At 59.1% G+C, this 18,057-nt stretch overlaps 1 protein-coding gene across 1 annotated transcript; it reads right to left on the reverse strand.

The window, feature by feature from the left end:
* Window positions 1-968: 968 nt before the first annotated feature.
* RBM38 (RNA binding motif protein 38) lies at window positions 969-15,909 on the reverse strand. The gene is made up of 4 exons (XM_081033288.1): window positions 15,478-15,909; window positions 14,649-14,772; window positions 14,142-14,196; window positions 969-2,633 (listed from the first exon to the last, which is right to left on the reverse strand). Exons 1-4 carry the CDS (start codon window positions 15,712-15,714, stop codon window positions 2,330-2,332), a joined length of 720 nt encoding a protein of 239 aa, XP_080889414.1. The 5' UTR covers window positions 15,715-15,909; the 3' UTR covers window positions 969-2,329.
* Between the last annotated feature and the right edge of the window lie 2,148 nt (window positions 15,910-18,057).

Genomic DNA, 18,057 nt, shown 5'->3' on the forward strand with positions numbered 1-18,057 from the left:
TCCTTCTCCAGCCACACTGGCCTCCTTGGTCCATGCACCCTACCTACCTACCCCAGGGCCTTTGCACTGGCTGTGCCCTCTGCCCAGAACCCAGTCATTTTCCATCACAGTAATATTTCCTTCACTGTGATCAGTATCTGAAATGACCCTGTTTGCATGTTTGTTGTGTCTCCCCCACTGGATTATAACCCCCAGTGGGCAGGACAGTATCTGTTTATGACTATCCCCAGTGCTCTGCAAGTGACCTGGCACACATTTTCTGGGATGAGCGAACGAGTGAGCAATTGAAAAAATGAGTGAATTAACATCCTCTCCGCACTTAACACCTCCTCTGTGAGGCCCCCGTGATTTCCCGTGCTGAGTGGCTCCAGGTGATTTCTAGATGTTGGGACTATCTCCTGGTTGGGGTCCCTGAGCCCAACCAAGACCTCCCTTTCTAAATCTGTGACCTCATGCCCCGCCTGGCTGCCAGCACCCCTAGGGCAGCTGCATGGCCACCTGCTTCCTTTTGGCCACCTGAACCTTTATTCAGGTTCTAGTAGTACCCTCTTTTCTCATGGGGAGCTGCCCCCCATTCCATAGGGTTCTGGTGGACGCACTAAGCATGATACTGAGACCTGCCCCCAGCCACTGCTCCCAAGGCCCTGTTCTGAGCATGTCACCTATGCTGGGCCAGTCTGTCCTCCCCTGAGATTTTAAGCAGACTGCTGACTGAGGAAATACCTGGGGATGGGGGTGACGGTTCCTCCCGACGTCAGTGGGTGGCAGTGGGGGGGCTGTGCCTCTGCCATCACTGGGTGCCCACAGGCCAGCACAGGTAGGTGCTCAGTGAACAGCCATCAATGAAGATTCTGGCCAGGAGGGTCCCTGCTTTGATACCATGTGGCCTTGACTCACCCACGATCACTGGGGGTGGGGGGTGGGAGGCGCCCACCTCAAGAGAAAAATTACAGACCAACTTTTTCTTTAAAGAAAACAAGTTTTATTTTTATAATCAGAACATTCTAATAAAAATATTATAATATTAGCTACCTTTATTTTCTGGGCCTTGACTCTGTACCAGGCGTGCTGCAAAGCGCTTGCCCACATCAGTCGGCCCCCTGAGGCCTCCCACTTCCCTGAGGTAGGTCTGAAGGAATACCCCCAGCGCCCCACAATCTTCCAGCCCAGCCTCCCCAAACCCCTGCCAGGCTGCCCCCCTATCTCACCTTCCCTGCCTCCTCCTGCAGACTCCCCCGGCACACCCTCCAGGAGCCCTGTCACCAAGGAAGGCAGGACGTGTCTTAGGCTGGTCTCATAGCTCAGGCTGGTGTACAGCAGGAGACACTAAGAATGAGAGGGCGGGGCCGCAAGCTGGCGGGGGTACGCTGTGGTCCAGCCCCTCAGCCAGCATCACCACCTAGGACCCCACTCCCTCTGCCCCTTGCAGTGGTGGTGGGTGGGGGTGAGAAGTGGAGGGGACAAGCTTCTGAGACAACTTACTGTCGCTGAGGGAGACCACCTCTCTGGAGGCACCGACCCTCCGAGGGTCTCCTGGTGCTTGAACGAGCAGACACTTTATCAAACAGAAATACTGTCCCTGTCTCCATGGGCGGAGCCACCAACAAAAGTGAGTGTCTCAAAATCAAAACAGGTTCTAGATGCTTGGTGGCAGGAGCCTCCGTTGAAAAAGTAGACTGAAATTCTGAATCATCTTAGTAGCAAAACAATAAGAAAAAAAGTCGCAGTGCTTCGACAGCAAGGGCCTCGGCTGTGGCTGCTGGCCCTGCTGCACCAGGAGCCTTCGGGTCAAGCCGCCCCCATGCCGTCATCAGAAAACGAGAATCCCACGAGGCGGGGGTTCCCGCACATCTTCTCCTGCGTTCACAGCTTGTGCGGATGGAGTGACGAGAGTCCATTCACGGCGCTTTTAGGTTTCCCTGGAGTAAGGCATCTCTGAGTGGGACAAAGTTTCTGCAGAGCCCAAAGGGCGGCCGGCCGGGGTCTGCAGAGGGTGGGGAAGGCCCGGCCTGAAACTGGGCAGGGACTGGACAGCAGCCTGGAGCCCTGGAGCGAGGGGAGAGGCAGGGGAAGGTGAAGGGAGGTGAGCGGTGTGTGCGAGGACGCCTGGGTTGTATCTTCTGTAGCTCTCGGACATTCTTTTTTCTCAAAGTCCTCCCTCGAGACGTGGTGGGTCCTGGATTGAAAGGGAAGCGGTCTCTGGGCCGTGCAGGGTGCAGATGGGTCCTGCGGGGTCCCCAGAGACACAGGTGCTGGTGTGCACCCCGAGCTCAGCCAGTCGCCTGCCCGATGGGTGTGTGAGTGATGGGCCTCGATGGTGGGAATGGCCTCACTGCATCCTGTCGGGCTGCAGCTGTGCAGGCTGGTACTGCACGAAGGTGGTGCCCGCGGGGGCCGCCGCCGAGAGGGCCGGGGGCATGGCAGCCGGGTAGCTGTAGCCCACAAAGCTGGCAGCCGAGGCGGGTGAGGCGGCGTACGGGTACTGGTCGTAGGTGGCTGGCGGGTACTGGGCATAGGCCGGGCTGGCCGGCGTGTACTCAATGTAGGGCGAGGATAGCGATGGGACAGGGGCAGCCGGGATCACCACGCTGGGCTGGACGATGGCTTGAGGGTAGATGTAGTGGGGGGTCAGCCTGTGGGGCCAAAGAGAGGGGGGTCAGGCGAAGGGCAGGGGGCACAGATGGCTCCGGGGTGTGGTGAGCTGGGTGATGCCGTGTCCCCTTCCCACGCTCTCTCCTCAGCTTTCAAATGGCTGCAGCTACACCAGTTTCAGTGTGACTTGCACACATGAGCTATGTAGGCCTGTGCACACGCTGTTCCTGCCCCTGCAGTGTCCCCCCCGCCCCCAGCTCTCCACAGGGCCCCTCCCCTCCTCCAAGTGTGTATGCGAATGTCTCCTTCCCAGTGGGCCCTTCCCAGCACCCCCTCCCAAGCCTGTACCCACATGCCGTCCACCCCCACAGGACTGCCTACATGATTGGGGGACCATGTTTGAAAATGACTTAGAATTTCAGATGGTGACAGCTGAGCATCAAACCCAGAGAGGGCCCTTCTGCGTGGCGGAGGGGGTCCCCATGTGACTGCCCATGGTCGCACGCCCACGAAGCCAGCCTCGTCCTCCCACGTCCCCGTTCACCCGGCCAGCATCTGCCACCCACCAAGGGGACCCTATACCATTTGCTGACTTACCCCGTCTGTCTCCCCACCCAAAGCATCGGCTCCCCATGACACGTTACCTCTTTCACTAACAGCCGGTCCTGGCCCCCGGGAGGGGTTCAGTGAGGGAGTGTTGAGTGAATGAATACATGAACGGTGAAATGAAAATGTGCAATGATGATGATGGTGGTGGGAATGAAGATGACAGTGAGGCCTCAGCCACGAGGCGACGCCAGCACTGGTCAAGCCTGAAGTGTGGTGACTGGGGGAACTGACCCCTCAGGCTGGCCCTCACCTCATTACTTCCTTTTATAACACAACAATGGAGCCCCGAGGGTCAGCAGCTGGCCCGAGCCCCACCAGACCCTCCTTACTGCCATGCGGGTCCCACCCGGCTAATGTGGCAGGCAAACCTTTACCAGGTGCCACTGCTGCCTGGCACACCCTGCCCTCCAGGGTAGGGCTCAACCCCCGTATGTCAGAGACGGGAACTGGGCTCCGGAAGGCAGTATCAGCAGGTGCCTGCTCTGCCAACCAGCTGCTGGGCAGCCCTGAGCCTCCCCGCCATCTGAGTCAGCAGTGCCCGCAGGCCGGCAGACACTGCTCCACACCGGGCACAGAGACACCTCGCGGGGTACACACCACGGCCGCTGGCAGCAGCATCTCCTCCTCTTCTCACACTAGCACGAGTCACACAGGACGGGGAGAAGGAAGTGAAACCCCAACTTCCTTCTGTACCCATAAGATAGGCCCAGCATCCCTGCCCTGCCCCTGGTCCAAAGAGAAGCTGCTTTGAAAGAGAAAGGAAAAGCTCCATCCGGGTGCGTTCATCCACTTGGCAGGGGCCAAGTCGGGGCAGCTGTCCGGAGAGCCGCTGGGCAGAAAGCAGGTGTTCTGTCCCCCTAGCCAGGCCCCGTCCACACCCAGGAGGAGCCCTCCCTCCGGGACATACACCTACAGAGTCTGTGAGAAACCAGAGACCCGAGGAACAGGCCTCGCCAATGTCCCTGAGGACAGCATCCACGCGGCTGTGAGACCAGGAGGCCCACACTCAGCCCTACTCGTTCCCCTCCAGGCTCTCAGGAGAAAACCCAGCAGGAAAACGATGCTGTTTATGCAAAACCGAGCTATTTATGCTAAATGGTGCTACTGTTTGTGCTTAAAAAAACCAAACAAATGTATTTACACGTATGTGAAGGACAGGTGAGGCTGAGCTACAGGAAACGGTCATTTTTATGTGTTCAAGAGCTGACTGACGGCTTTACGTGGTATCGTTTGTAACCTGTAGAAAAGGGCTGCCGGGTTACCTGTGGGTTTGAACACCTGTAGCTGGCAAATGGACACATGCAGAATTAGGAATTAGGAGCACGGCTCACAATGGCCCTGACAAACCCAAGTGTCCATGCACTATGGGTAGACAAAGGATAAAGAGACTGGTGTGTAGACAGGCCAGGGGACATCATTCAGTCACACAAAGGAACGAAATGCTGACGCGTGCTATAACGCTGGAGGAACCGTGAGGACATGGTGCTGAGTGAAATCAGCCAGATACAAAGGCCACGTGCTGTATGATTCTATCGAGATGAAATGTCCAGCACAGGCAAATGCAGAGAGGGAGAAAGTGGCTAAACTGCCAGGCGCTTTGGGAATGGGGGAAGGGAGTGCTAAGGGGTCTCCTTTTGGGGTGAGAATAAAGTTCTGAATTACACAGTGGTGACTTGCACAACTTTGTGAATACACGTAATGCCTTCAAATAGTAAGTCAAGGTCTGGTGGGCTCCATGAGGACAAGAACATATATATGAGAAAATCCTGAGCCAGGAACAAAACACCTGTGTGGGCAGAGCAGGGGTGGAGGATGGCGCTGGGGGCCCCATGGAGCCAGAAGCAAACACCTGGGGGTTTGAGAAGCTGGGGCAAACCTGGCTCCATGCCTGAGGTACCTCCAGATCCCCGTGACCAGGGGCCCTCCCAGGTAGCAGCACCCCAGTGGTTGCCATGACAACATACCCACACCAGCAACAGGTGGCTCCTCCTGGCACCCACATGGGAAGGAGACCTTTCACAATTTTTGTCAGGAGGCCCTGGCTCAAGGCCACAATGGCTGCTTCCCCCCATCCATTCAGAAGCCTCTGCTGTCCACCCCTCCGGCCACCCTCCACTCTCCCAGGATTAAGAGCCTTGAACAGAGCCAGGCCTGGGTTCAAATCCTTCCTCGGCCTTCTGAGCTGAGAGACAATCCTCTCACCTATCACGGGTGTGCTCTGGGCCAGGATTCGGGGCTGAGAAGGCCACTCAACCTCTGGCCTCTTGAGGCTTGGATTCCAGGAGCGGGGACAGGTCACACAAACATACCAGCCCATAAACTAGATCTAGGATTCCCAGGAGTGGTCAGGGGAGGCTTCCTGGAGGAGGAGGCGGCTGCCCAGAAAAGGAGCTTTATCACCCGTCTCCACCATTGGATCTCAAGTGAGTGGCTGGGGAGGTGAGCTCTGCTCCGACGCCCACTGGGCACACACCCCTCTGATAAAGGGCTGGACCCCTCCAGCCCTCTGGAGTTCCCCCGGCAAAGGAGCAATGGAGACAGCACGAGGCCTCTCCTGGGGCAGCACCCACCACGCCGCCGTCCTGGCATCGTCAGTGCCCCTCACCAAATGAGCCCCACCCAGCTTCCGAAACCTCGGAACCTTCCTTAGTTTGAGGCTGTGGAAGCTTTGAGCCCAAAACTTCTCCGCACATGGGCAGGAGCGGTCCTGCCTCAGATACCCCCAACGTATTTGCTAACAACGTGGACCCTGCAGACTGAAGACGTGGGGTGTGGGATCCTGTGTCTGACAGCCCTAAGAATTCTGACACACGTGTGCACTGGGGAACCACTGCCTAAACCAGGGCCTCACACTGTCCACACAGCACAAGTACCTGGAGCTTTAAAAATGACCCATTCCTGGCCACACCTGCCTCAAGGTCTGGTCAGCTGAGGCAGCTGTTACGTTACAGATTTCCACTGCCGGACGTCAGGACCAGCGCTCTGCCCCAGGCACAGAGGCGCCCTGCTGGGGGGCGCTCAGACGCGGTGGGGTGAATCATGTTTAGGCTGGGAAGAAGGGGGCCCTGTTTCCTGATCCTGGAGTATGCTGTCCATATCTAGTCACCTGTTTCTTAGGTGCTCTGCCCCTACCACTGTGAGAAAACCCAAAGATAACTTACAAAGCTTTTCATAGCCATGAAATAGGTGCTGTTGTTACCCCATTTCCAAATGGAAACTGAGGCTCAGAGATGCCCAGGTGACCTGTACAGTCCCACAGCCAAAGGGAATGGACAGCAGGGTCTGCCCCATCTGTCCGCCGCCTGGTACTATCCCCACAAAGGCTGGCTATGGGCTGAGGCCTGCGAACCTGAGCCCACCTCGGGGACCCCCTAGATGGGAGAGCTGCCCACGTACCACGGTCGCCAGGCAGTCTAAGGCCTCGCAGCCCCTGGTGGTTCCATCCCCACCAAGGAGCTCAGTGTGTCCAGAGGCCAGACCTGAGACAGGTGTGTGTACCTGGACGTAGATCAGAATGAGAGGAAGGGCGCCGGGTCCTGCTGTGTGGTGGGCCCAGGACACAACACTGCAAGACTCGCCAAGCGGAGGGGAAAGGCAGCCACCGAGCCCAGCAGCCCTGTCCCGTCTGTCCTCAGCTGTGCACTCGGACAAGTTACAAAGCTTTTCCTTGTCCTCCGTAAACGGGTCCCGTAGAGGTTGCCCTTAGGGCTCGCTGTGAGAACCGAGACCCTCCACTACCACAGCGGTTCTCAGCCAGGGCCACTTTGCTCCCCAGGGGACATGGCCATGTCTGGGACATTTCTGGCGGTCACACTGGGGGGTGGGGCAGGGCGTGCCACTGGCATCCAGTGGGTAGAGGCCAGGGATACTGCCAGCCTCCTGCAGTTCTTGGGACGGCCCCGCCACAGAGCAGTCCCCGGCACCAGGCCGAGAGGGGGACCCTGCCCCAGGCACAAAGTGAAGGACAAACACAAGGACTTCTCATCACTCTCCTGACCACAGACACCCACGCCAGGGGGCTGGGAAGGGGACCAGGGGGGGTCCAGGGGCGTACACGTGCGCACACATCCTGGAACCCACTGAGCTCCTCAGTGAAAAAGACAACCCAGCCAAGCCAGCTCATCTGAGGGCAGCCCCCATGCCCCCCCCCCCAAGCCTGTGCATCAAACCAGGCAGAGCTCCTAGCTGCCTGGCACCACGGAACAAGGCACTTGTGCCGGCAGCTTCCCTGATGCCCCGCCTACTCCCTGGAAAGGTCAGGGTACCACGGCCTCCAAACGCCTGATCTGCAGGCCTCTGAAAAGGGCATGGGGCTTGGCAACACCCTGGTCAGTCCCTTGGAGACTCCCTGCCCTCTCCTTCTGCTGCAGCCACACCCACACTGTCCTTCAGATGACCCATGCTCCCATCCCCCAATCCTCCCTCTTTTACCCCCACACTCCCACTACAGCCCCACAGGCACCAGGGGTTCACGGAGGGGCTGCAGCCAGCGGGGATGAAAAGGCTCAACCACCCTCGAGGGACATCTGCTCAGGCTGAGCCTGCCTCGGTCCAGCAACCCCCACTGAAAGGGGAATGGGCTGGGGTCTCTGCCCAGACCCCCACACCCAGGGCTAATAACACACAGCCAAGAGCACCTGAGCTGACTTGGCCCATCGGAGACCAGGGGTCCAGAGGCGAGAGCCCTGAGTTCAGATCCTGGCCACGTTTGTCCAGTTTCTTGCTCTCAGTTTCCCCATCTGTAAACTAAGTGTGCCACAGCGCCTCACAGAGCCCCCAGTGAGGTCCCTGGAGGTCCCCTTAGAAGTCATTTGTTTCCGGGCTCTGAGCTCCATGGTCTGCAAACTCTCAGGCTGGCGAGGGACATGGACAATAGCCAAGGGCAGCCAGCGCCCAGGAGACAGACAAGCACCTTCTCCGCACACTCAAAGCAAAACTCAGTGAAAAGGAATCGACTGTGTTTCCGAGTGCAAAGCTACCGCCAAAAATAAAAATAAAAAAGGCAAATGGGCTGGTTTCACTTTTTCTGCTCTCTGGAGGTTTTGCCCGGTGCTGGAGACACAACTCCAGACGTCTCGGGCCAGGGGTGGACATGCACACGCCACCAGGGCCAGCAGGAAACCTGGCCAAGGAGGGCCTCCCAGAGCCCCCAGGCCCTGGGGTGGGGGGGGTACAGAGCAGGGAAGATGCTCTCCCCGGGACAATGTGAGGCCCCGACACAGCGTGCCCACTGGAATCTGTCCAAACCCGATCTCCTGCTCTCCCCTCAAAAGTGCACCCCACACCAGCCCCCCCTCACCACCAAAACAACCTCACCTTCCGTTTCCTCAGGACCAAACTCTGGAATCTCCTTGGATTCCCCTTTCTTTAACACATTCCTTAAAATGCATTCAGAATCCCACCCTTCTTACCCCAGTGCTGGCCCGCGGCCAACGGCCACCAATGGCCACCACAGCCTCAAGCCTGGACTATCACTGGGTCCCTTCGCGGGGCCTCCACCCGGGCCCTGGCCGCCCAGCCCACCCTGCAGCCAGAGGGGTGCTTTAAGGAAGCAAGTGACCCAGCCCTCGTCTGCTCAACGCCTACCTCGGTCCCAATCACTCAAGAGTAAAATCCAAACGCTCCCCTGGGCCCACAGGCCCTAGTGAGCTGAGGCCACCCTGCTGGGCGCGGGTCGTCCGCCCCCATCTCCCAATTCCTGCCCTACCTGGGCTGCTCCTTTCCCTCCACAGCGCCCATTGCCAGCTGAGGCACAACTATTCCCTTTTCCGTTTCTACCCATTCCCATGACGCCTCTGTTGCAGGATGCCCCGTGATTCTAAGCTGGGACCGCGTCTGCTTTCATCCCCACAGCGTCCCCAGGCTGGCACAAAGCAAGCACCTATCTGTGGAATTAAATGACTGACTGAATGCAGTGTCCTCCATGCACACACAGGAGGGGTCAGGGGAACGTCCGGATGCCCCCCAGCACCCTGCAGAGCACTTGTCATGTCCACGTGGCAGATGGGGAAACTGAGGCTCAACCAGGAAAGTCATGAGAACACGGGGTGGCACAGACAAGTCAGAAAAGGGGCCCCAACACTCGTCACCCAGTGCTTTTTCCACTGTGGCGTAAAGAACGGCCCCCGTGGCAGCCCACCCCCACTGCCCCTACTCCGGGACTCTCCCCTAGGGGGAATTAGACGCCTGCATCAGCCTGTCTGTGGTCTGGCTTCTCCCCTGGGTCTGAGGCTTCAGCTCCAGAAAGGCCCTTCCTGCCAGGGCCATGGGGCCGGGCAAGGAGCTCAACCTTGGAGAGGAACCCAAGCACCACTCCGGAGGCTGGTTTCTGTTACGACAGATGAGGACAAACAGCAGGTGTGCACAAAGCCACCCACTGGGGAGGGCCACGCACTGCCCCCCACCTCGCTCCAGTGAGTGACAAACAGGAAGTGCCGGTCACCCCAGACACCTGAAAGTAAAAACAAGCCACGTGACGCCCCACCAGGGGAGGTACTGGCTTCCTCCCAGCCTCCACAGCCTCTGGCTCTGACTTCACTTCCTGCCATGCCCCCAAGGCACTGAGCCCCCTCAAGGCACCGCACCCCAGCCCTGGCTTGATTTACTTTATATTCTGAAGCAGTGACAGAATCCCAAGAAGTTGCCAAAACAGGACAGAGAGGTCCCCTAATGATATCGTCTTGCAATCCAGTGCATTCCCCAAACCAGGAGCCTGACACTGACATGCGGCTATGGCATGGGGTCCAGGGTTGGGTGGATTTCACCACGTTTTGGCATGTCCTGGTGTCTAAGTCTGTGACATTCTGTCACTCGCACAGATCATCCACCCCTGTGACAGCCATGACGCACAGATGTCCCTCCCTGCTCAGTCCCACTCATCACACCTTCGGGTCCTTTCGTGCTCAGACAGGTTTGTAACCGTCTGGCTTCCCCGCTGGGAAGTGACTGCCCTGCAGGGGGAACCATGTCTTTCTGATTCAGTGTCCCAGGCTCAGGGCCTGGCATACAGCAGGCGCTCAATACTCAGTGAATGAACGACTCTGGGAACAGCTCTTTACATGCCTAGCCCCGTGTGCTCCAGATCTTCCTGTCCTGCCCTGGTGACCCTGGTCCGCCCATCAGACCCCTAGGCATATACACACCCACGGCCCGGTGATGGCAAAAGCAGCAGGTCTTAACTTGGCCACTGGGGACCTTCACACAGGGACGGTAGGGGTCCCTGAACTGACAGGCCAAGTGAGGTGAGTACTGCTTGGGAGAGGGTCCTTAGCCCCAGGGATCTGGCTCTAATTTGTCCAAGAGCTGGCCAGACGAGGTGCTGGCACCTCGTGGAAGGAACCACGGTGCCGGAGCCCCAACTGAGCCCCCACAGCTGCACTGCGAGCTCCAGCAAGCTTCTCCTCTCCCGGTGCCTCACACGCAGCTGGGATGACAGATCCTGTCATGGGGCTGCCATGCGACTCGTCACTGACAAATCCCGGGTCTTCCAACGGACCAGGTCCCAAATGACCGGGTCTGCATACAGACGCTCACTCAGGCCTCAAGTCAGCCCTGCGAGGTGGCACTGTCACAGTCCCCACCACACAGACAGGAGAGGAGCCTAGAGAGGAGGGGCTAGGCCTGGCCTCGAACCCAGGCAGACCCCAGAGTCCTTGCTCTAGCACCCAGGACACCGATACCCAGCAGCCCCGGGACACTGTGTTGTCGCCTGGGTCCCCAGGGCCTGGCCCCACACCTGGCTCCGAGCAGGGCTCCCAGTGAGTGGGAGTGGAACCCACAGCAGGGCCCCCTTAAGCATGGGGTGGGTAGGCTGTGCCCAGACAAGCAGCTGGCCTTTTAAGACTAACGCAAGGAGGAGCTCCAAGTGTGGCCAGGCCCAGGACCCACTTCAGATGCTGGCGGCTCAGGCCCCCCTGACACCAGGAGGCTCCTTCCAGGCCAGACCCAATGCTCTGCTGGGACATGTGACCTCTCCAAACTGCTCAGACCTTCCCTTCTGCCTGTCTCACCAACCAGCAACGGGGTGCTCAACTGGGCAGCCCATGGCTAGAGATGTCTCCTCCCCTGACTGAGCCATTTGTCACCTGCCAAGAAAGGCTTCTCCAAACCCCAGGCCTCGGCCTCATGTGTAGCTATACGACAGGCCGAGTCAGGTCCTGAAAGACCCCATTCAACCTAAAATAAGAAAAATGGGAGGGCGGGGAGCGGCATCCAAGCAAAAGGCATCAAGAGCCAAGTTCTTTGGCGATTCTTTCCACACTGACATTTACGGCCCAGCCAGGTGAGGAACCCAGAGTGGTCTTGCCCAAAAGCGGGGCTGTGAGATCTTCAGAGCTGTCCGAGGCATAAGATCGGGGCCAGAAAGTTTGGGAAAGTTCAGCCAGGCAGGAGGGGGTGAACTGGTTCACAAACTCTGAGCTGTCCAGGCTCTGGCTCCCACCTTGCCCTCAGCCAACGGCGGGCCTGGCTTCCCTGCCATCCACAGCCGACAAAACTGACCGCTGAGTCAGGCCCAGCCGTGCTCCCAAGCTCGATTGTTTGCAAAGACAAAAGGGACGCTGACGGCCCAACTCTGGCAGGGCAGGCGGGTCCTGGGAGAAGACAGCTGACCCAGGCAGCTCGGCTGGACGCCTCTCTGGGCAGCGCACCCACGGGCCCCTCCTGCTGCCGGGACCTCAGCAACGCCTGGCTGGAGGCAGCGTGGCTCTGAGAGGCTTCAGTCTACCTGCCACTGGACAGTCCCTTTGGCTCCTCCTCCGTTTGGGTCTCTACCCCTTGGCAACCAACAAATAGCTGGAGGCCTCCTGCCTGTCACAGGTATTAAATGGCCAGCCAGCAGATTTAGTTACAAAACACTGTCGCCTGAAGTCAGGAACACGTGGTGGTAAAATCTTGTGACCGACCCTCAACTACCCTCACCTGGGTGGCACTCTGGGGACCACGAGGGGAGAGGTTAGGGCGTCCTTCTACCTGCCCGCCCCAGAGGTAACAACCTGTCCATTGAGAGTTTGGGTTCCACAGCCAGCCCACCTGGATTCAACTCCTGTCATTTCAGCTACCCTGAACAGGTTGTTACCGTTCTTTGCCTCAGTTTCCCCATCTATGAAGCAAGGATAATATCAATCCCAACCTCAGAGGGTGGCTGTGAAGACAGGAGAAACGTGGCAGGACCACGGGCACCCAGCCCCACATGCTGGCATCGTCAGGTGGTTACTTCTCCCATTTTCCAGATGAGGAAACTGAAGGCTCAGGACGATGGACCCAGACGGTAAGTGACAGAATCAGGATTTGAACCCAAGTCTCCGAGTTCCAGAGGCCAAAAACTGACAGTTACTAGAGTCCCAGAGGCAGCTGTGATCAGTCGGAAGGGAGCCCGGAGTTCGGTGGGGAAGGTATTGTTGCCTTGTAAGCAAGAAAGAGCTGCCTGATCTCTGTGCAGCTGGCCCTGCCCCCAGGCACCTGCTGTGGACCCGGGGAACACAGCCAGGGCTATGAAAATGAGGAACGCCCTCCTCATGTGGCCTGAACCCCAGAGAGGAAAACTCTGGGGTGATGGCAGAAGACTGGGGTGTCCCCAAACTCCTTCTTCCAAGATGCTACAGACCTTTATGAAGCAGATCCCTGGCAGGAAAGAAACCCAGAACCACCTGCTCCTGGCCACCCTTCAGGCTCTCTCCCAAGAATGCAGACCGGAGCTGAGCTCACACACGTCCACAATCCACGAGGAAGCCACTGTGTAGTCACAGATGCCACCTGGCAGGGCAGGCACTCCAAATCGTGGGCAAATCGAGGAGCGGCTCCTCGGCCATCTGGCTGACCTGCCAAGTCAACTAGAGCCCAGCTTTGTCCCTGCTCCGGTCCTTGGTCCACGCTGCCCCTGTGAGCCAGGATGCGCCTCAAACTGTGTCTCTCTCCAGGGCAGGCACACACACATGCGCACCTTGAAGCACAAAATCCAGAGCCCAGGATCGTTCTCTGACACCTTAGGAAGTGCGAACATTCTAAGAGGGGCTGCCTGTTTTACAGCTGCCCTCCCCAACCCCCACAAGAAACAACCCCCAAACCCAACAAGCAGCTCCCTGCATCAATCACGGGGCTGGAAGTCAGACAGCACGGCAGGCTCCTTTGTGCGCCTGAAGGCCTGAAGTGTGCCTGTCCTTCCCCAAGCAGCTGCCAGGCCTTATTAGATGTTTAAATAAAATAAAATAAAAAAAAGGCAAGGGGAGGGGGACCTTTTTTGGACGGAGGAGGGTGGGACACGCTGCTCCAAAGCACGCCAGACAATAGGCCCACAGGCCAGCCGGCCGGGGACATCTGGCCCTGATCCAGTCTCACCTGCTCCAGCTTTTAGAAACATCGGACCCGCCGGCAGTGACCTGCTGCCGCCATCTGTTGGGCCCTGGAGCAGGTCAGAGGGGCACCCTGAGAAGAGCCCAGTCACCATCTCCTAGGACTGTGGGCAACACTTGCAGAGTGCTCAGCGACCCACACCACACCCGTCCTGGGCCTCCACTCACAGTACTCAGAGGTGCTGTACCATCCCCACCTCACAGGTGAGGAAACAGGGGCAGAGACAGCTGCCATCTGCCGGAGGTCACACAACTAGTAACAGCAAGGGGGAAGCCAGGATTTGAACCCAGGCCAGCAGGCTCCAGAGCTCATGCTCCCCCTCTTTCTGCCAGAGGTAGAGAAATGCAATTTGCCTTCTTTCAGTTCTCCAGGCTTGTCCTCCCCCGTCCCCACCCCCAACAACACACAATCATGTTTCTGAAAGGCTGGAGAAAGTGACGGTTCTCTGACACAAAAAGGTGGCTGCAAAGGGCACAACCAAGGCGGTGGGGTTGGAGGACTGGGGTGGAAGGTCCCTTGGACCAATGGACGCCCACACTGAGAGACCAAGAAAGGCCCCCATCCCGCCCCCAGCCAACCACTCCACTCACCCGTACGTCCGCTGGATCAAGGTGGGGTGCAGCTGCTGTACGCCGATGGCAAAGCCTACAATGAGAGACTCATTAGGGGCTCGGCCTCACCTGGGGAAGAACCAGGGCCATATAGCTCTAACCAAAAGGGACAATCCACTTCCTCTCCCCTCCCAGGCCACTCCCTCAAAGCTCCCAGCTGAGCAGGTCTGGCGACCCAGAGGACAGCAGCCTCTATGCTTTCCTCCTCCGGACCTCAGGTCCCAGGGACCAACTTCCTCCTTCCCGTGAGGACAGCTGAACACCGGATAACACACTCTCCTCACCCTGTCCCCGGGCACACACAGCTAGAAGGGGTCCAGCTCCCAAACTAAGGGATGACTGCCCTGTGACGGCTCAACAAACACATGACCGCCAACTACCACTCCTGGGGCGGGGGTGGGGGTGGGAGGAGGCTCTTCCAGGAGACAGATACCAGCGCTGAATATAGCAGCCAAGAAGAGCCAGGGAAGGGAAACAGGCTCTCACCCGAATGGAGGCTTCTCGGCTTGGCGCCTAGATAGGCCAGGTTCACGTTAGCTTTGCGGCCGTCGATGTTGGGGTTAGGGTCTTTACACGCCCTCTCAGCTGCTCCGCGGTCGGCCATAGTCACCTAGAGGAGCACAGACACGTCAGGGGCTTCCCTTGCCAGGTGTGTGTGGGTTGGAGGGGGCTGCTGGGGGTGGGGAGCAGAGCTATGCCAAGGCCCTGGCGCTCATTTCCCCCACCCCTCTGACACCATCCTGGGGCCCTCCCACAAAGCTGTCTGCCCCCTGGATTCCAGCTCCTCCAAGTTTAAGTTCTGGGAAGCCTTGCTTTCAAGGACAGAAACAATCCCCAGGGGAAATGGGCACCCCCAAGAGAAGCAGGGGACCCGTCTGGCCTGCCCACCAGTGGGGGTCTGTGAATTTCCTCATGGAAAGAGTTAGAAGAGGCTGTTTTCAGGCCGATTTTTACTTAAATTGCTATTTATTTGTGGGGGCTGTTGGAAAATATGGAGGGAGGGGTGCTAGAGGGCTCCAGAGAGCCTCTGCCCCTCCCTAGCTTGTTGCTCCGGGAAGTCGTCTGTCCCCAGAACCCCTCCGCAAACTTAGGAGTTCTACTTGAACACAGCGGATCTCCCTTTTAAGCCCGGCCTGGAGTGAGGCTAGTGGGGGCGGGCCCAGCTGGACCGTGAACCGCCACCCTGGAGCCCAAGAGGGACAGCAGGTGCCTGTGCCGGCCCGCGGCGGCTGGGCGTGCGCCCGCCGGTTGACTCAGCGTTCCGGGTCACGCTAAGTGCAGGCTGGGGTGCGCGCCCGGCGGCGGGGCCACTTACGAAGCCGTAGCCGCGGGACTTGCCCGTCTGACGGTCGGTGATGACCACGGCCTCCTCGATGTCCCCGAAGCCCTCGAAGTACTTTCTGAGCGAGGCGTCGGTGGTGTGGTAGGGCAGGCCGCCCACGAAGATCTTGGTGAACGTGGTGTCCTTCTGCGAGCCGTGCATGGCGCCGGAGGCGGCCGGGGGCCGCGGGAAGCCCGCGCTCGGGGCGCACGGCGCGGGCTGCAGCAGCATGGGGGGCGCCCCACCGCTTACGGACCCGGGCCGCGCGGGGCTGCGCTCATGGGCGGCGGCGGGGAGCAAGCGGAACAGCAGAGGCGCCGGACCCGCCGCTGGGCCCGTCCACTCGCGGGCCGCTCCCGCCGTGCACGTCGCGCCGAGATGCGCTGCGCTCGGCCGGCGCTCGGGGCACTCTGAGCCCCGGCGCCCGCCTCCGGGCTTTGTAGCCGGCTCCGCCCCCAACCCGCTTTGATCCCGCCCCCTCCCGCCCCGGGCGCGCGGGGACCGCCGGGAAGCGTAGTCCGGGCCGCGCCCCGAGCATCGGGCGAGGGAGTGCTCCCAGATGTTTCCCGAGGTCCTACTACGTGCCCGCCGGGTTCCAGGCCTCTGCCCTCGTGAAGCTGAAGCGCAGAGTGTAATGAATCAGATGTAAACGATTATTAGGTCATGTTTATTGACTTAACATTTACCCCAGGGCTACTAGGATACAGCCACACATATTAAAGATGAAATGATTTTTGTTTTATCTAAAGATATAATTCGTTGGACTAATATTTATCAGGGCATGGGGGCTGCAGGGATGCACGGAAGACACTCTAGCGCCACGGAGCTTCTATGAATAAGACAAACAATTCAATAATATATAATATATAATATGGAAAGAAATAAACAGATTGTCCCCTAGGCACCCCTGAGAAGGTGACTGGGCCCGGGGAAGTAGTTCTGACCTCTTCAAAAGTCTGTCCCCGACCACAGCTGGAGTCAGGGATTCCTGCTGGAGGAAAGCAGGAGGAGGTCTGCTCCTTGGTCCCCAACCATGAAACAGGCCCACCTCCAGGCTTCTGTGACTGTCACACCAGGAAAGACCCGCTACAGAATTTCCAGGGCCCCTTGTTCAAAGTTATTAGAAATTTCCCACCCGACAGGAGAGCACTGAACCAAGGCCGGGCCTTTCTGAGCGTCAGGCCCTGGGACTGCACAGGCACTGCCCTCCAAGCTGGCCCTGGCACCAACTTTCCCTACGGTGGGCCACACCATGGTGTCAAACCCGTCTCTGGGGGCCTCAAACCCTCCGCATGTCCAGGCACTGTGGTTGTGACGCCCTGTGCAGTGGGGAACTGCAGCTCTACGGAGGGTCACTCCCGGCCCCCACCCTATGGCCTCTTCTCAGGACAATGGGACACAGGCTGGGCCTGCAGGGTCCGGAGTGTCACCTGGTGGATGGATGGGGACAGGGAGGCAGGCAAAGTGGTCACTGGTCACTCAGATGTTGATCCAGCACCTCCTCTCTGTCGGGCTGCATTGGAACCTGGGTCAGAAGAGCCTGTCGCAAGCCCCTGCACTCGATGACCCCGGTCTCCACCCAGCAGCCACTGCAGTATGATCCTTCCTTCCTGAAATCCCGGCCCTGGCCCCCTCACGCTGGGTATGGCACCCCAAAGTCTTCAGAGAGCCTACTGGGAACACACTTTTCTGTCTCACCTCATTTTCTCCTTCTCTTGTCACTCCCTGTCCCTCCAACTCACCGGGCGCAAGCCTGCCTTTGGGCCTTTGCCACACCTCCTGGCATGCAAAAGGGCCCCAGGTAACGTTTGCTGAGTTAATGCAAGATGGAATGAAGGAGGTGAGGAGAGCTCTCAACTAGACAAGGGACCCTCAGAATGACCTTTGAAGAGTGATGGAAGTGTGACCCACACTTGTTGGGCCAGGGAAGGCGGCTACTGGTCGGCCGCGTGATCTTGGGCAAGCTATGTCCCTTCACCGGGCCTCAGTTCCCCCTTTTGTCACAGACACGGCCTCTCTGAGGCTGTCCCCAGCCACGGACAGGAAGGGCTGCCGCAGGATGGGTGTCACCCGGGCACACGCCCGAGGGCGCAGGCGGCCAAAGCTTCTGAACTTCAAATCCCAGCGCCGCCCGCGCCGGCCCCGCCCTCGCCCGCCTCTCCCCACCCCACCCGGGCGAAACGGCCGCGCGGGGAGGAGCTCCCGAGCGGAGGGCGCTGCAGGCTGGCGGCGGGCGTCTGCGCAGCACGTGCTGGCGCCCTAGGGGCACCGGGGTACGGAGACTCCCGAAGGGTCCCGACCGGGCCGGCGCCCAGGGCGGGGCCACAGCGTCTAAAAGGGGGAAGCAGAAGACTCAGACCGGGCGTTGGTCCACCCGGGCAAGGCAGGCTTGCTGCGTGCCTCTCACAGTCCTGCCCAGCCCGGAAGGCGGGGGTGGGGGGGTGGGGGTGGGGGGGTCAGGGGTAGTGGGGGGTGGGGTGGGAAGTGTCTTAAAAAGCGGATGCCCAGATTCGATTTCATTCACTCGTTCCTCCCCCGACCTCTTGTTTTTGCATCGCCAAACTTCGTCCCTCT

Source organism: Rhinolophus hipposideros (assembly GCF_964194185.1).
Source record: "Rhinolophus hipposideros genome assembly, chromosome: 22".
NCBI classification, from domain to species: Eukaryota; Metazoa; Chordata; class Mammalia; order Chiroptera; family Rhinolophidae; genus Rhinolophus; species Rhinolophus hipposideros.